Source organism: Nicotiana tabacum, chromosome 1, assembly GCF_000715075.1.
Source record: "Nicotiana tabacum cultivar K326 chromosome 1, ASM71507v2, whole genome shotgun sequence".
NCBI classification, from domain to species: Eukaryota; Viridiplantae; Streptophyta; class Magnoliopsida; order Solanales; family Solanaceae; genus Nicotiana; species Nicotiana tabacum.
Window position 1 is genome coordinate 211,212,250 of NC_134080.1, and position 18,909 is coordinate 211,231,158.

General features: G+C 36.4%; 1 protein-coding gene across 2 annotated transcripts; it reads left to right on the forward strand.

Annotated features, from left to right (window-relative positions):
* The first annotated feature begins 7,928 nt into the window (after window positions 1-7,928).
* On the forward strand, window positions 7,929-12,812 carry LOC107774824 (lipoyl synthase, mitochondrial). 2 transcript variants are annotated; one of them, XR_001645598.2, is made up of 5 exons: window positions 7,929-8,526; window positions 10,063-10,274; window positions 11,346-11,725; window positions 11,817-12,001; window positions 12,508-12,812. XR_001645598.2 is itself a non-coding variant. In XM_016594474.2 (4 exons), exons 1-4 carry the CDS (start codon window positions 8,072-8,074, stop codon window positions 11,922-11,924), a joined length of 1,155 nt encoding a protein of 384 aa, XP_016449960.2. In that variant the 5' UTR covers window positions 7,929-8,071; the 3' UTR covers window positions 11,925-12,342. The 2 variants fall into 2 exon arrangements, 1 of the variants encoding a protein (XP_016449960.2); XM_016594474.2 differs by lacking the exon at window positions 12,508-12,812 and having other exon boundaries at window positions 11,817-12,342.
* The last annotated feature ends 6,097 nt before the right edge of the window (window positions 12,813-18,909 follow it).

The window sequence follows — 18,909 nt, forward strand, 5'->3', positions numbered from 1 at the left end:
TAAAGGTGGTGATTGTGATAGGAGCAAACCTATTGTTGTATGTGAAAGTAGACAAAAGAAAGGAAAATCAAAAAGAGATGAAAATATAATGTAAGCGCTTACATCGACATTCTTGTGATGTAAGCACTTACCTCGGCATTCTTATGATGTAAGCGCTTACATCGGCATTCTTATGATATAAGCGCTTACTTCGGCAGGGCATTCAAATGCCTATAAATATGGGTCTACATTTTCATTTGTAGAACATTCCAAAACTTCTTCTTTCTCTCTTCAATAAATAAAGAGTTATTCTTTGTGTGGCCGTGGAGTAGGCAAAAATTACCAAACCACGTAAATCTTGTCTTGTGCAATTTATTGTTTCTCTCCTAAATATCATTTTCCTTCTATTATCTTGACACACTTCCCCAACAACTGGTATCAGAGCACAGACAATGTAATTCTGGTAGAAAAGTACAGTATTGGTGCAGGTACTATTCACAAGAATAGTGCGACACTATTGATCATCGTTACTATTCACAAGCACTATTCACATAAATTGTTTTTGTGAAAAATGGCATCGGAAGAAGGGAAGGTTAAGATTGACAAATTCAATGGCAAAGATTTCGGATTTTGGAAAATGCAAATAGAGCACTATTTGTACCAAAAAAAAATTACACTTACATCTGACCGAGGTGAAATCGGAAACTATGTCCAAAGCGGTTTGGGATCTATTAGATCGCCAAGCTTTTGGTGTGATTTGTTTGACGCTAACACGAAATGTGGCGTTTAACATCATTAACGAGAAGACCACCGCAGGCCTGATGAAGGCGTTATCAAATATGTATGAGAAGCCATCTGCTTCAAATAAAGTCTATTTGATGCGTCGATTGTTCAACTTAAAAATGATAGAAGGTAGATCAGTCACAGAACATATCAATGAGTTTAATACAATATTAACTCAATTGAGTTCTGTTAATATAACAATTGATGACGAAATCGGGGCGTTGATTCTACTATCATCTCTACCGGAGAGTTGGTCTGCAACAGTAACTGCAGTTAGCAGTTCATCAGGAAGTACCAAACTCAAATTGAATGATATTAGAGACTTGGTTCTAAGCGAAGATATTCGCCGAAGAGAATCAAGTGATTCCCCAGGATCTGCTTTTAGTATCGAAAGCAGGGGGAGAATCAACCAAAGAGGACAGAGTTATGGTCGTGGCAGATCAAAGTCAAGGAGAAGAGGACAATCCAAAAATCGCAAGGACATTACTTGTTGGAATTGCGATAAAAAGGGTCACTACAGTAGCCAGTGTAGAGAACCAAAGAAGAAGAAGGAAGAAAATTCAGCAAATGTAATTGCTGAACAAGTCGGTGATGCACTAATTTGTTGTGCAGACAGTCCAGTCGAACCTTGGATTCTGGACTCAGGTACATCCTTTCACTCTACATCATGCAAAGAATTATTGCATAATTATATTGCTTGAAAATTTGGGAAAGTTTATCTAGCAGACGGCGAACCTCTCGACATTGCCGGAAAAGGTGAAGTTCATATAAAGACTTCACAAGGCACGCTATGGAAATTGCAAAATGTACGACATGTTCCTGGCCTCAAGAAAAATCTGATATCTATGGGTCAGATTGACGATGAAGGATATACAACAACATTCGGCAACGGATCGTGGAAGATAACCAAAGGGAATTTGGTTGTGGCACGAGGCTTCAAAAGGGGAACACTGTATGCAACTACAATAGAAAGAGATACTATAGCAACAGTTGATCATGGTCGTGATATAACATTGTGGCACCAGAGGCTCGGCATATGAGTGAGAAGGGAATGAAGCTTTTGGCATCCAAAAAGAAGTTGTTAAACCTAAAAAATGTTGAATTAGGTTTGTGCGAAAATTGCATTTACGGGAAACAAAAGAGAGTTAGTTTCTCAAAGGTGGGAAGGACGCCAAAGAAAGAGAAGCTGGAACTAGTGCATACAGATGTGTGGGGACCAGCTCCTGTAACTTCTCTAGGAGGCTCACGCTATTATGTCACCTTCATTGATGATTCCACAAGAAAATTATGGGTTTATTTTCTGAAAAATAAATCTGATGTGTTTGTTATCTTTAAAAGATGGAAAGCTGAAGTTGAAAATCAGACAAGTCTAAAGTTAAAACGTCTGAAGTCTGACAATAGAGGAGAGTATGATAGCCAAGAGTTCAAAGCATTTTGCTCGGAGAATGGGATCAGAATGATCAAGACAGTTCCTGGAACACCGAAACAAAATGGTGTTGCTGAGAGGATGAACAGAACCCTGAATGAACGAGCCAGAAGTATGAGAATACATTCTGGATTGCCGAAGTATTTTTGGGCTGATGCTGTTAACATGGTAGCTTACCTCATAAATAGGGGACCCTCTGTACCGCTGAATTTTGAAATTCCTGAGGAGGTATGGACAGGAAAGGAGGTAACTCTCTCACATCTGAAATTTTTTGGTTGTATTGCTTATGTGCATGTAAACTCTAATGATAGAGATAAGCTTGATCCTAAAGCAAAGAAATGTTTCTTTATTGGCTATGGTGATGATAATTTTGGTTATCCGTTTTGGGATGATCAGAATAGAAAGATCCTAAGACACAAGAATGTCACACTTAATGAAAATATGATGTACAAGGATAAGCTTGAAGTAGAACCAACCAACACCAGCAAACAGACAATGTCTGAAACAGTTGAGTTAGAAGAAATCTCAGAAAATGAAGTGGCTAGAGGGATTACAACTGATTCTGAAATTGAAGATGAAGAACCAGAAGCCGAATTTGAAGAAGAACTAGAAGCCGAACCTGAATCAGAACCAGAACCGGAACCAGAGATAGAATCAAATGCAGAACTAAATCTGGAATCAGGACCTGAATCAAATTCAGATTCTGTTACTCATGAACCTACATTGAGGAGATCTAAAAGAGTCACGAATGCTCTAGATAAGTTAACTTTCTCTCTTCACTATTTACTTCTTACTGATGCTGGAGAACCAGAGCATTTTGTTGAAGCAATGCAGGTGATAGACTCTGATAAGTGGAAGCTAGCCATGAAAGAAGAGATGAATTCTCTTCAAAAAAATAAAACATGGATATTTACGGAGTTACCAAAAGGAAAGAAGGCATTGCCGAACAAGTGGGTGTACAGAGTTAAGGAAGAGCATGATGGTAAGAAGAGATACAAAACACAATTAGTAGTAAAAAGCTTTTATTAGAAGGAAGGAATTAACTACACCGAGATCTTCTCTCCTGTAGTCAAATTAACTACTATCAGGTTGGTGCTAAGTATCGTAGCTGCAGAAAATTTGCATTTGGAGCAGCTAGATGTTAAAACTGCTTTTTTGCATGATGACCTTGAAGAAGACATCTACATGAAGCAACCTGAAGGTTTTCAAGTTTCTGGTAAATAAAACCTTATGTGTAAGTTGAAGAAGAGTTTGTATGGTTTGAAACAAGCTCCCCGACAATGGTACAAGAAATTTGATGGATTCATGCATAAAAATGATTTCACATGATGTGAGATAGACCATTGCAGTTATATCAAAAATCTTGATGAATCCTATATTATTTTACTGTTGTACGTTGGTGATATGCTAATTGCAGGATCTAGCATAAATGAGATCAATTTGGTTAAGCAACAACTGGCGGAGGAGTTTGAAATGAAAGACTTAGGACCAGCTAAGCAAATGCTTGGGATGAGGATTAGCAAAAACAGGTCGGAAGGAACCTTAAAGTTGTCTCAAGAAAAGTACATACAAAAGGTACTAAGCAGGTTCAGTCTTCATGATGCAAAGTCCAGAAGCACTCCACTCGGAAGCCATCTAAATCTGTCAAAGGACCAATCACCTAAGACAGATGAAGAAAGGAAGTACATGTCCAAAGTTCCGTATGCTTCAGCAGTAGGAAGTTTGATGTATGATATGGTTTGCACTAGACCTGATATAGCCCATGCAGTTGGAGTTGTCAGTAGATACATGTCAGATCCAGGAAAGGAGCATTGGGAAGGTGTAAAATGGATATTGCGATATCTCAAAGGCACCTCAGGTATGGCACTTTGTTTTAAAAAGAGCAATATTATCTTACAAGGTTTTGCTGATGCAAATTTAGGCGGCGATCTGGATAGTCGAAAAAGTACCACGGGCTACGTGTTCACCTTGGGTGGTACTGCTGTTAGTTGGATGTCCAGACTTCAGAAAAGTGTTGCTCTATTTACCACTGAAGCAGAGTACAATCTCAGAAGCTGGAAAAGAGATGATTTGGCTCAAGAATTTTCTTGAAGAGCTAGGTAAAGAGCAGGACAATTGTGAGCTTTTCAGCGATAGCCAGAGTGCAATTCATCTTGCCAAGAATCCAGTGTTTCATGCAGGATCGAAGCATATCTAGTTGAGGTATCATCATATCCGAGAGTTGATAAACGAAGGAACTCTTTCCCTGCAGAAGATACCAGGATCAAAGAACTCGTTAGACATGTTAACCAAAGTTGTCGGTATTGAGAAACTGAGGCTGTGCACTGCCTCAGTTAGTCTTCAAGACTGATAGCGTGAAGGCGCCACCAGAGAATAGCAAATCTTTTTTTTTCTTTCTTGATGTTACATAGGTTTGAAGGGGAGATTGATAGGAGCAAACCTATTGTTGTATGTGAAAGTAGACAAAAGAAAGGAAAATCAAAAAGAGATGAAAATATGATGTAAGCGCTTACATCGACATTCTTGTGATGTAAGCGCTTACCTTGACATTCTTATGATGTAAGCGCTTACATCGACATTCTTATGATGTAAGCGCTTACCTCGGCAGGGCATTCAAATGCCTATAAATAGGGGTCTACATTTTCATTTGTAGAACATCCCAAAACTTCTTCTTTCTCTCTTCAATTAATAAAGAGCTGTTCTTTGTGTGGCCGTGGAGTAGGCAAAAATTACCGAACCACGTAAATCTTGTCTTGTCTTGTGCAATTTATTGTCTCTCCTAAATATCCTTTTCTTTCTATTATCTTGACACGTTTCCCCAACAGATTGCACTAATGGAAGTGATTGGTGATAGATAGGGTGGGCATATTTCGGTCGGAACCGAATAAACCGACCGAACCGATTTTTTTATTATTTTGGTTTCGGTTATTCGGTTTATTCGGTCGGTTTCGGTTTAAAATTTTAAAATTTCGGTTTTTCGGTTCGGTTTTCGGTTATTAAGTTTTTTAGTTCAGTTAACCGAAAAACCGAATTATTAACATATATGTTCTTTAAGTTATATATAGGCTAAGCCTATAGGTAATAAATTAATACTATTAGGTCCAATCTATCAAAGACTCAACCTAATTAAGTAAGTCCATCAACTTTCCAATCTTAACGACTTTCAGTCTATTAAAACTTCCATAGCATATGTGATAGATACCGGGAGAATTTCACACAGAGTTGTAATTTACACTATGTTTGAATTTTATGATCCATAAAGTGTGCAAAGTTTAGTCTATTTTTTTCTATAAACACAATATTTCCAACAATTTCGAAGTTTTGGGAAAAATCAACAAATTTGCCAGTCGTATTATTACATAGAAGGAGTTCAATATGATAATGTTCAAACCGAAAACCGAACCAAAAGTAGAATAACCGAACTGAACCGAACTTATTTCAGTTCGGTTTCGGTTACTACTTATACAAAACCGAAAACCGAATAACCGAACCGAACCGACCGAATGCTCACCCCTATTGATAGAAGTAGTGAAGAGACGGTTCAATGAATTGGGTGACCTAAAGCCAAACCATAATAAAAGGCCCCTAAGCTTATTTCATAAAATTCATATACCACTGACTAATGAGCCACAAAAAAACTTACTTTATGATCAATAGACCAATCAAACAAGATAAAAATAATAATAACTAATTCAGAAGAGCTAAAATTTGAAAAGAAAATGGTCAGAAACAAAAACATGAAATTGTTGTGCCTAGAGAAGAAAAAATTAGAGTTGAAGAAGGAATGTGAAAAAATATAGTAATAATGAACAACAACAATAATACCAAATTCAGTATAATTTTACAAGTAGGGTCTAGGGAGATAGAGAAGTTATTTTTGATAGAGCCCCGGCTTAATGAAAGATGAAAAGAAATCAGTAGCAACAAGCAATAATAACAACAAGATAATAAGAAAATGAAACGAAAGGGACAAATCTCGTACTAAATAATAAAATACAAATAAATTTTCTATAATCTACTCACTCATTAGAATAGTTTCAACCAAATTCAAAAAATAAAAAATATATATTTTGTAACCTTAAATGGTAATTTATAAATTACTCCATATTATATATAATGTAATAATAATATTGGGGCCTTCTGTATTTTGAGGCCTCAAGCGGTGGCTTCATCCGCTTCACCCTTAAGCCGGCATTGGGCAGTTGGTGGTAATGTGAATGGTAGTTGATGCTAGAGGGGGTTGACAGTGGTGATTGGAGACAACGATTCTATGGTGATAATAGATAGAATAATCGTAAAAGTTCACCTTAACATGAATCTTTAAGAGTCATTTGGTCAATTGTATAGTATAATTAAATCCCACATTAGATAATACAACATTTGGCTAATGGCATAAGGAAAAATGATTACTGCATTATTTAGTACACCGTTTGGTTGATGCTATCACCACATTATGTAATGCGAAAATTTATATATTATTTTATATGGAATAGAATGGGATTAGTAATACAAAATTAAAACTATTTCATGAGTTGTGGTCAATATAATTAAAAAAATTTGACGCGTCCGAATTAACAGAGTCAAAGCATCTAACTTTGGTCATAAATTCTTACGAGTAATATACACACGAAGAAAATTTGTTAATCTGGGAAGATGTGTTCAAGGATGAGTAATTTTTACTCATGGTGACTTATACATGTAGATATGAAATATTTTAAGAAAATTTAGTTTTTTCCTAATGAACTAAATAAAAATAGTATTAAGAAGTGTGTTTAAAAAAATCATAATTAAAATAATCCATTCGAGTATCCTAAATTCCTAATATTCAAATTTCAAAATTCTCTCTTTTTGAGAAAAAAGAGAAAAGATAAAAGGAGCCAATCTCTTTTCAACTACCCAGCGACAACCAACTTCCAGTGGTATCAATGGATATTTAAGAGCCGACCAAGCCGTACCGCATTGAATCGATTTTTAGTTTTTCTTTAATAAAACCATAGGTTTTTATATAAATTTATAACCGTACCGATATTTAGGATAAGTTTTTAATTTTATGAAATTAAACCGAAAAAATACCGAACCGTACCGAATAAATTTACATGAATAAAATATATTTATATATTAAATTTAAAAATAATAAAGTATTAAAGTTTTTCTTGGGCCTTGAAATTATGACAAGCCAACAAGTAATTAAACTCAAAATCCTAATTCACAAACCTATTATACGACTATTGAAACTAAATTATTTCCAGCATATTCACTAGCAAGACACAAGGTATTCTACCGATTATGAGTAGCAAACTATAACGTCATAATTTTTCTTTCGTATGATTTAAATATATATATTTTTAATATTTAATCCTCTATAAACTTTATTCTTGAGTCCCTGCTTATTTAATATCGTTTCACTCGTGTGATTTATATTTTTTTTTGTCTTTGCTTAGTTTCTTTTATGCTGCTGTAAAATAGTTGACTCTATACTCTGCCCGTCTTTCATATTTTCTTAATTCATCACTCTTTAAATAGTAAAAATATCTCGAGAGTTTTGCTGAGTCCTATAAAAATACGAATGTTGTTGCATTCTGCTTCAACTAGTGATTTTTAAGTGACATTTTAAAAAGATATCAAAAATTTATCAAATTGTACTAATAACGAAGAGAAACGGATATGATTGGTAAGGTAAGTGTCAATTTAGTTATACGTTATTCTATTACCGAAAAATAGGTATAATATAAAATTTTACGAAAGAACCGAACCGAAGCATTTGACACCCCTACCAACTACCAACGCCTTTGAAACGGTGAAGCGGAAATTTCAACTCCTTTCCGCTGAGAAAATCGAATCCAACTTTTCCGGCACCGGAAAAACATCCAATTACGCCGGGAAATGAATTCCCGTTTCACAACTCTCATTTTCCGATCACTCAAATCCAGTCACCGGACTCACCACCACCACCACTTTCTCTTACCTCAATTCTTCTCTTCCTCCGCCCCAACGCCTACGTCTACTTCTCCATCTCAAACCCTAGAAGGCTTACGCCATCGGTTAGCCGCCGAGTCACCGACGCTAGGCGACTTTATAAGGCTGCAATCGGAAAACGAGTATTCCGTTGAGGTAGGTACGAAGAAGAAACCGCTGCCGAAGCCGAAATGGATGAAAGAAGCGATTCCTGGTGGAGAGAAGTACACGCATATTAAGAAGAAATTAAGGGAATTGAAACTGCACACTGTTTGTGAAGAAGCGAAATGCCCTAATTTGGGAGAGTGTTGGTCAGGTGGTGAAACTGGTACTGCTACCGCTACTATTATGATTCTGGGCGATACTTGCACCCGAGGTTGCAGGTGATGCTTATTACTATACTTTTATACTTTCTCCTTTCCAATTTGTGTGATAGTTTAACTCAACACGGAGTTTAAGAAAGAAAGAAAGAGCTATATGTCTTTTTAAGCAAGTGGTGTTTAGAACAGACTAATAAGGAAATAGTGTCGCATAAACTGTAATTGAGGGAGTATATGAATGCATTGGAAATGAATGCTCTTTCCTTTTCCCATTGGGACTTTGGAGTTGGATTGAACCGAAATGGGCTCGATTAGAGCCAAACGGATATAACAAACTTATATAGTCAACCCCGACTAGTTTGGGATTACGGTATGGTGGAGTGTTGATAGATAAATTTGATGGATTTTAGCATTAAAGATCTTTTTACTTGTTCTTTTATGAAAGGAGAGAATACCCTGTTATATATAGTGAAAGTCAGTCAGATGTAATACGAGGAGTAATTGGTGAAATCAAAGAGTTAAGTTGGCGAATCTCAACGTCAAATTCTGGTTTTGCCCGAGGTGTTTATGGTCTTCCCCCCTCAATTGTGTTCACTCATGATAGCGAGAGCCCATAGTTGGCAGTAAAATTATTTTATCTATATTAGTGCTTTTGGTACTTGATGTCTTTCTTATGTTAATTATTAATTGACTCGATTGACTATAGGAGATATGTTAACTTATTGCTCTTTCAAGAATCAGAGAGCTGAAAAACAAGCTTATTTGCTAAAATTGGTTTATTTGCAGTAGAAGATACGTAAAGATTGCATCTTTATAATATGTCTGTTATCTAAAATTCATTTTGATAAATTATGTTTACTCACCATAATTCGCAAATTGGCACTTAGAGCAAAAGGAAAGAAAATGCTGCATCAGGGCTGGGGTTGGGGAACTTTAAAGGAAGACATAAGCATGGTTACGTTTGTTCTTTCTTTGTCTTTTATGCTTTTTGTGGAAATTTATGGGCACCTATTACTTGCTTTGTTGTCGTAAATATGAGGGGAAAAAAAAGATTTCATGGCAGCAGCAAAGGCTTGTAGTAGACTAGTAATTGTGGTTGTTTGGACATGTGAGAGGAGTAGGCAAAGGTGGTAGTGGTTGTTAGTAAAGGTAATAGATGTTTATGGTCTTTTGTGAAACTTTACGTGCTTTTGGTGCTTTCTGCAACTTATATTAGGGAATTTGTCATAGAGATTATACATAGTTAGGTCTTAGGCAAATCGTATTTGGTAAACTTGACAGGGATTATTAGTTACAACCCTAAATTATTCGTGGTCTTAATTACTCCCTCAACTTGGGCCTTTGAGAGCCACTACCCCCTGGATGCTGATGTGGCAAAGAGTGTGGGTGCACTCTCTTTTAGGAAAATTTTTAAGAAAGATGCACCGTAGTTAGCTCATCTTTTCCTCTCCTAGTCCACCAGTTCGCAGTTTATATAATCCGTCGAGGATTCGGAAAGGTTAGGGGAGACCTCTTAGAGTAGCCTAGTTTGGATTTTGAGAGAAGTAAGTTGCAATCTAAGCGAATGATCCTTTTAATGATCTCTGCTCCTTTTAACAGATTCTGCAATGTGAAGACATCACGCACTCCACCCCCTCCAGACCCAAGTGAACCTTCCAATGTGGCCGAGGCCATTGCTTCGTGGGGTCTGGATTATGTTGTTATTACTAGTGTTGACCGTGATGATCTACCTGATCAAGGAAGCGGTCATTTTGCTGAGACAGTGCAGAAGTTGAAAGCCTTGAAGCCAAATATGCTCATAGAAGCACTTGGTATGAGTTCCATGCTTTTATTCTTTTTTTTTTAAACTTGATTTTATGGCAGTGGAGTCTGTATGCTTGTTGGGTTTATGTTTTAATCTGATGGTTTCTAAGAAGTTTGCGACCAAGCAAATAACTCCTTTTAGGCTGATAGAATGACAACTGATCTGGTTTCCGATGGATAAGGTCTGTGAAATCCCAACTATGCCCTTTCAAGCATCTGAATAAGCTGATTGCCGTGGCTAAGAATCTCTTGATAAAGGAGCTTAACAATAGGAACCATGAAATTTCATCGAGCATGAAACCCACATGTTTGATATGGGTCTAAGATTTTTAACATCTCAGTTTGTCTTCGACATTTGAAATATGATCAAAACTGATACTTTATTTTGATGCATTATCTTTGACTGCCAAGTAACACTTAGAGAAGTGTTTAACCTTGTTTTAACTTTTTCAAATCCTGAAGGAGGTGTAAGGCTCCATTTCAGTGTCATAAAATGTTTTTATGGGAAATATAGAAATAAAATGAGGAAGAAAATATTTAGAAACATGTTTGTTTAAATGAAAAATGGAAATATATGAACTGAGAAGCTGTGGGTGGTTACAACTTCTCTTCAAAGTCCTATAGCTTTTAAAGCATTTGATTTTCAGTAGTATTTTCTTGCCGGAAATTTCTTAAGTGTGTGTTCTCCAACTTTGCCATTGGCGGTACACAAAAAATTTGGCGAAAAATACTTTTGTTCAGTTAATTAGGTAATCTGACAACGAAATCTAGTTGCCATTGGTCATGCATGAATTTTAACATTTAATGTTCACACTAGCATTTTTGTCCAACTGCTGTTTTCCGCTTCCATTCTGGAAGTTTTATTCAAAGAAAAGCAATAGTAGAAGTGACATATCGGACATATGAACTTGTAACTATGTCTACATACTTAGCATGATCGAAGTTATCGTTACATATTCAAGCTTCTCAGAAATCTATTACCAAGAATTTTCCTTTTCCTTCTGATAACCCAGAATCTATTTACTTTTTTGACCTTACGACACTAGAAGTCATGTATTGATGTTGTTCTCATCCTGCAGTTCCAGACTTTCGAGGAGACCCTGGCTGCGTTGAGAAAGTTGCAAAATCCGGATTAGATGTTTTTGCTCACAACATTGAAACAGTTGAAGAGCTTCAGCGTGTAGTACGAGATCATCGTGCTAACTTCAAGCAGTCCATGGATGTTCTGATGATGGCAAAGGACTGCGCTCCTGCTGGTACATTGACGAAGACGTCTGTAATGTTGGGTTGTGGGGAAACACCTGACCAAGTTGTTAAAACAATGGAGAAGGTGCGAGCAGCAGGGGTTGATGTAATGACATTTGGTCAGTACATGAGACCAACGAAGCGTCACATGCCTGTATCAGAATACATAACTCCTGAGGCCTTTGAGAACTATCGTGTACTCGGCATGGAAATGGTTTCTTTATGACCTCCTTTTTTATTTCGTACATAGGTCCTACATGCCTTGGTTTTTGATAGGATGATACATCTTCCTGAATTGCTGGCAGGGATTTCGGTATGTGGCTTCTGGCCCAATGGTGAGTTCCTCATACAAGGCGGGTGAATTCTATATTAAATCCATGATAGAATCTGATCGTGCAGCATCTTCAGTGTAAGCTTCTGGTCTTCAGATCGTGTCTTCTCATACCACAGGCTTGACGACCGCACAAGATGTTTTGCGAATAAAAAGAAGGTTTGTCATTTGACTCTTATTCCTCTATGGCATCATGTTTCCTTAAAGAGAGTAGAGAGCAAGGGAAAGATATAGGTTTTGCAAGTCTGGTGAGCTTTAGCTGTTGCCCCATATATGCCCTATTTATGAAAAATAAGTAGTTGTAAATCTACCTTATGTAAATCTGTTCCAATCTGTCACTATTCTCAAGTTCTTTCTTGAAACTGATAGAGAAAAGAAAATCTATGCAAGGACTTCATGTCGTCCTGCGAGCATTCATAGTGTTGGATACTGGTCAAATGGCTTTGTGGGTTTTTACAAACTTGTTTTTACTTTTACGACATTATCTCTTTTTCTACAAATGAGAAATTTGCTTTTACACATAAAAGATCTTAAAAGACACTTTCTTAATTTCAACATGTAAATAACCATGAAGGCCCATTCCCTCCTATTTACATTGGTTAGGGTCAAATTTTATACATACGGTTAGGGTTAATTTTCTAACTCCGGAAAAAATTCATATACAGGCCAATTTGCATGACTGTGTGAAAGAAGGTGACTTCGTGTCAAAGAAGAGATTTTTGAGATTGTAATCCCTATGGAGATCTTTGAAAAAAGGAAATCCTTATTGGGATGTGCAGCTTCTGTTCCCTCTTTTGGGATGAATTTTGGGCAGTAAGCTCACTATTCAATACACCATCAGGTGATCAATTTTTTTTTTGGTCCAAAATAAGTTTCCATTTATATAATCAAGAAAAAATTCAATTTGTTTTTCCAAATTAGTCTTATGTACTTTCCTAAAAAGTTATTTACTCCTCACATTTGAGAAGAGAAGTAAGTGCTACTATCACTATTGTGCAACATTTAATGAAGGGTAGTTTAATCAAAATAACTATTTTCGTCTAGAATTTAGTATTTCCTTAATGGGTGTGCCCAAAGTAAATTGGTCACTTATTATGGACCGGAGGGAGTAACAAAATACTACACTTATTAATTCTCCTGCATGTCACACCTCCTTTTTACTACACATCCGAGAAGGAGTGTATAAGGGAGTTTTTCCAATTAAAGGACAATCGAAACGAGATTCGTTTATTTAAAGATTCAGAGTCGCCACTTGGGATAATTTATGGTGTCCCAAGTCACCGGTTCGAATCCCAAATCGAGGATAAGATTGACTCTGTATTGTAGCCTGCGAACCAGAAATCCGGATAAGGAATTCTATTAACCCGGGAGAAGGTGTTAGGCACTCCCGAATTCCGTGGTTCTAGCACGGTCGCTTAACAATTTATACTTGGCCTAATTATCTGACTTATTACACGTTTTAAACTTATTGTGTAATTTTAGCTTTTATAACCACTTTTAGCTTGATTATTTGTAATTATAGAATTGTCTTGAAACGAATAACGCGTACGTATATTCGTTTTATTTTTGCATGTAAGGAATCATGTCACGCGTACGTGTACATAATTAATAACACTTTTGGCGCGTCAAAATCATGTCACGCGAACGTGTCCACGATTAATAACGCTTTTGTCTATTTATTAAGAAATATTTGGTTGAAGTTGCGCGAACGCATCCCTCAAGTCACTTTTTAGAATCAAATTCGCAATTATGTTACGCGAAATGTATACGTAATCACAACACTAGTCTAAATCGAGCCTAAAGCAAACTACGAGTGTTTATTTTTTAGAAATTGTAATCGTGTCACGCGAATGTGTACACAAATGAATTAATAATATTTTATTATTACTAAAATTGTGCGCCCAAAGTTGCGCGAACGCATACTTTGACTTATATTTGGAAATCATAATTACGTCACGCGAACATCGAAAATCCTAAAGATTGCCTATCTGGGTGTTGGCGGCCTAAGCATGTCCCTAGCAATAAGCAACAAAGTATAGTAATAAAACGTTTCAAATCCAAATTGTCACTCACGCTTAAATCTAATCCTTCTGTCGAAGCCTATAGTTTATAAAATACTAAAAATTGCAACTGATGGTTAATAAAGGAAAGCAAAAAGAACATTTTAACGCTCGATATGCTTCTGCTAGGATGAGAATTGCTAACTAGCGTTCAAATAGTCCTTTTAGCATTTAAAGTTGAAGAAAGAGATTAAATGTATCATTTGCTTGATTTAACAAAAATGGCATACGAACAAAAATAAAAAATAAAAAAATACATGTACTAGTATTTTGTCTACAGACAAATCAATTCTAGAAAGGGGAAAACTTGTGTATGCTGGTTTTATCAAAAGCCGCAATTCTTTTCATTTTTGAGTTTACCAACAAAGACTAACTCTTAACCCAAACAAAATCAAAATCTATATAAACACTCACAGACAATTTAAATGCAAAATTGTTGGATCAATTCTGTCCATGAGTCTTTTAACCAAGATAAAAGTTCAACCACAAATAATATAGCTCAATATTCACTACTGTTGACATTGCTAATTTTTATTCAATATAAGATCTTATTTGAGATTTCATACAACTAAAATAAGATTAACTTCAACCACAGACTCAATTAACAATTAACAACAACAAAAAAAAACAATCAAATTAGATGAACAACATCAACCAAACAACTAAAATTTCATTCATAACAGTCCCAACACACAAGTATTTGAGAAGGAGTTCATCTAATCTAGAATTAAAATAACAAAAACCAAAGTTCAAGCATCTTCCTAAAATACACGGCATAAGTCATGACTGAATACAATAATGTCCAGGTAATCAAACTAATTTAGACAAGAAAACACATGAACAGATCATTCAAAATAGAGGCCATTTATTAACTATCTAAATCAACTACATAGCTTCTCTTTACATCTCATATGCTACTCAAATGCTGAAGCATACCTGGAAAATGAGAGGAAGTAAGAAATGTGAGATCAGTAGCCAAGCAGCAGCAGTCACAGCTATGAAACAGTGCCCAGAACCAATCAAACAGTAACCAAACAACAGAATTTAGAACAGAGCTTTCAGAACCTCCAAATTCAGACCATTTCTCAACTCAAGTGCAGAATGTAAAGCTTTTAGAGATTTTGGCTCATTAAAAAGATCAAAAAGACCCACTTAATACAGAATTTGATCAATTTTTATCAAGCAAAAGTGTTGGAAATCAGTGCAGTTTCAGAACTTCAGCCGTTTTTGGTTTTCTGGATTTTCTATCTCTTAAAGTCTCTGAGCTCTTCTTGATCTATCTTTGTACTCTATCTCTCTGTATTCTTAAGCTCTCTTTCTGTATCTTTTTTCTGTCTCCTTCCCTCTTAGAATCTCTCTCTTAGAATGTTTTTCTTTTTTGTATTCAATTCCAGTATTTTCCGAATCCCCCATTTTGTCTCTGATTTTCAGCTCCCTTAAATGGGCATTCAATTAGTGCATTTTCCACTACCAATTCAACTTTTTATCTCTTTAATTATCCACTTAATTGTCCACTCAATTATCCACTCAATTAGTGCTTTTAGTTAATTCAATAATGCAAATACTACCCTACCACTATTAGAAGCTTCTCAATTAGTGACCACTTGCATAAACTTATACTAATCGGTTGATTATTATACACATTCAACCAAATTATTGAACTAATCCCAGTTATTCTGCCTAAGTGATTAAACGAGATACTATTTCAAAGTTTTCTGATATCCTAATTATACGAAACACATCAACAAAACCAATCTAAATAAATAAACAGTGAACAGAAATAGTTTATACTAGAGTACTGATCGAATTTTTGTTGACCAGGAAAAGAAAAAGAGATGAGGAAGACGAATATCAGAATAAAACTAATGTAAATAAACAAAGACTAAGAGAGAACTCACCGGACAGGCTCGAACTTGGGTTTGGCTTTGATACTGTGACTCACCCCAAACTGATGCTAATCATTTGTTTTTTATCAAGAACAAATGAACAGCATCGGTTTTGTAGTGAGTCGACCTTCTAATCACAAAAACTAGAGGCTTGGATCGATGCATGTCATCAGGCTCAACGGAAACTGATTTTGAACTTTTAGGTTCGAACTTAGATTTAAAATTCGATGAGTTCTGGTTAGATTCGAAGGAAACCATTGATGGATTTGGTATGAGGGAGTTATGGGGGTTGTGTAGTGTTAATTTGGGAGTGATTGGGGTAACCTAGGGTTTGGGGTTCAAACTTCGATCGAAGATTCGACGAGTTTGGTTGTGATTCGAAGGAAACGGTTTGGGGATTTGGGATGGGGAGATGAAGGAGAATCGATGGTGTTAATTTGGGGTTGTTTGGGCCACCAGAACCATCGTGAGGCGATTTTCGGTGGGCGAACGAGGGCGGTGTGCGGTGGTGCATGTTCTTGGTCTCTGAAGAGACGAGTGGGGGGGTGTTTGGTATATTAAATTAGTCAGTTAATTTGGGCCGTTGGATGATGGGAATCCAACGGCTCCGATTAACTTTCTGATGAAACGAGGTCGTTTTGTGTAGTAACTGGGTGGTCCGGGTATGGGAATGGGTCAGGTTGTGGGTCAGGTTTGGGACCGTCCGATCAAATGAAATTGACGGCCCTGATCAAAACGTGTCCAAACGACGTCGTTTGGTTCTGGTAGGGGTGGACCGGGTAGGGAATGGGTTGGGCTGGCTTGAGGATCAGGTCTGGCTGGGTAATTGTTTGGGCTTGGAGATCTTTTGGCCCAGATTTGCTCTCCTCTATTTTATTAACTCTTTTTCTTTTCTTTTCTTTTCTTCTTTTTCTTTCAAAAATTTAAAACTAAAATCCTAATTAAATTATAAAACACCAAATTAACTTAAAAATACTAATTAACTCTAACTAATAATTATCACAAATAATTAAATGCCAAATTAAAAGAAAATCACACAATTTGACTAAAATTACAAAAATATGTTATTATTTTTTGAATTTTCATTTTTATAAAAAACCTAATTATTAATTAATTCCAAAAAATGTAAAAATAAAATCTTAAATGCAAATGCTATATTTTTGTATTTTTAATGCATTAATAAAATTAAACATGCACACAAATATATGCAAACAATCAGGAAAATCACACAATAATTCCTAAAATAACACATAATTAAAGACATGACCTAATTTTGGGAATTATTTTGGAGTAATTCGTATGAGGCAAAAATTACGTGCTCACAGCTGCCCCTCTTTGTCCGAAAACACGAAGAGTTTTCGTGCAAAGATAAAGTGAGCGGATACGAGCGATTTTTGTCTGTTCGAACACTCCGTGGGAAGCATTTTTTGAAAGGTTTGACCGAACCTCTGCTTCAAAGGTTTCTTACATATCATTGGCTATAAAGGAATCAGATCAATGTAGTTCGGGAAGTTTTGGTAGCTGGGACTACCATGAAGCTGCGGTTTTGCTGTTACTGCTGTTGTTGCTGCTGATACTGCCTACTGACCTCCTTATTACCTCATGACAAAAATGAAGAAGCTAGACTAAGCTATGATCTATGCTTTACAAAGATTTATTTTCAAACTTGATCTTGTGACTGATGTTGCCTCGTTGACTTGTATTTTCCTCAGAATTTCCTTTGTGGCTGACTTGAATGGTATTCTTTGAAATGCTTTCCTTTCTTCTCCAGGCGGGCACCCGATTGCTGAACCCTTTAAATGTCTTCCTTTGACTATTGTTTCCTTTCCTATGTTCTCCAGGCGGGCTTTGAAATTTGAATTGCTTCTTCCCTTCGTTCTCCAGGTGGGCTCCTGATTGCTGAAACTTGAATTATATTCCCTTGTTCTCCAGGTGGGCTCCTGATTGCTGAAACTTGAACTGTATTCCCTTGTTCTCCAGGTGGGCTCCTGATTGCTGAGACTCGAATTGTATTCCCTTGTTCTCCAGGTGGGCTCCTGATTGCTGAAACTTGAATTGTATTCCCTTGTTCTCCAGGTGGGCTCCTGATTTCAACAAAATAGACAAAAGCAAAGAAAATTTCCTGCCCCAGTTCGGTAGCTGGGCGCATCTGTGAGTGTTAAACTGAAGCATATTACCAAATATTAATAAGAATTTGAAAGCTAGGTCCCATTATCCAGGGGGGCCCTAACAACTCTTAACTAAACGACAATTTTAAATCTAAGCTATATCTTTTAAAGGCATGACTTCTGCTAAATCTTGTTATCTAAACTAGTTTTAAACTATGTCTCATTATCCAGGAGGGTCCTGACAACTCTTATGCGAACTTTGAAACCAACTTATATTCCTTGGGGTACATTTATGCTAGATTTTGCTACTTATGATTGTTTCGATTTTTAAACTATGTCCCATTTTCCAGGAGGGTCCTGAAAATTTATACGATCAAACCTTCATGGTACTTGTTTCCCTCATAGGGTGCTTCCTGAAACAAATGTCATCTTTGCCCCTATTTTCAAATCAAAGAAAATCTTGTCAATTTAAAATGTGGTAGTTAGTTGTGGCATTCTTGCTGGGGAGGGTTTTCTCTTTGCCCTGCTTTGCTTCAACAGACTGCCTTGAACCGGTCGAAAGGACTGTTTTGACCTCATGATTGATCCTTAACTGCAGGATTCCCAACTGTTATTTTTCACTTCTGACCCTTTTATTCGTAACCATACATCTCTCATGACATTACTAAACCATTCCACCGATTTAACCTTTGCTTACACCCTAAGTTCCACTTTTCATCATACTATCTCCAGCATGTCCTAGCCGTATTTTGCTTTGTGCAATTTTAAATCTTGGTAGTATACTTTGACATTCCTTCTTATTTGTTGGAACAAGGCTAACCTTGGAAGAGCTTTAGAGGAGTAAAAATTAACAGCAATGAAATGCGACGATTTTGAGAATTAAGAATAAAGAAGAAAATCCAGATTTGGATGACCGTTGGAGATAGGAAAAAAAGAACTTATCTGAGTGGAGTCACTGACACCAATGATCATGGTATGTATTTTGGATTAATCAGCCCAGTCTATTTAACCAA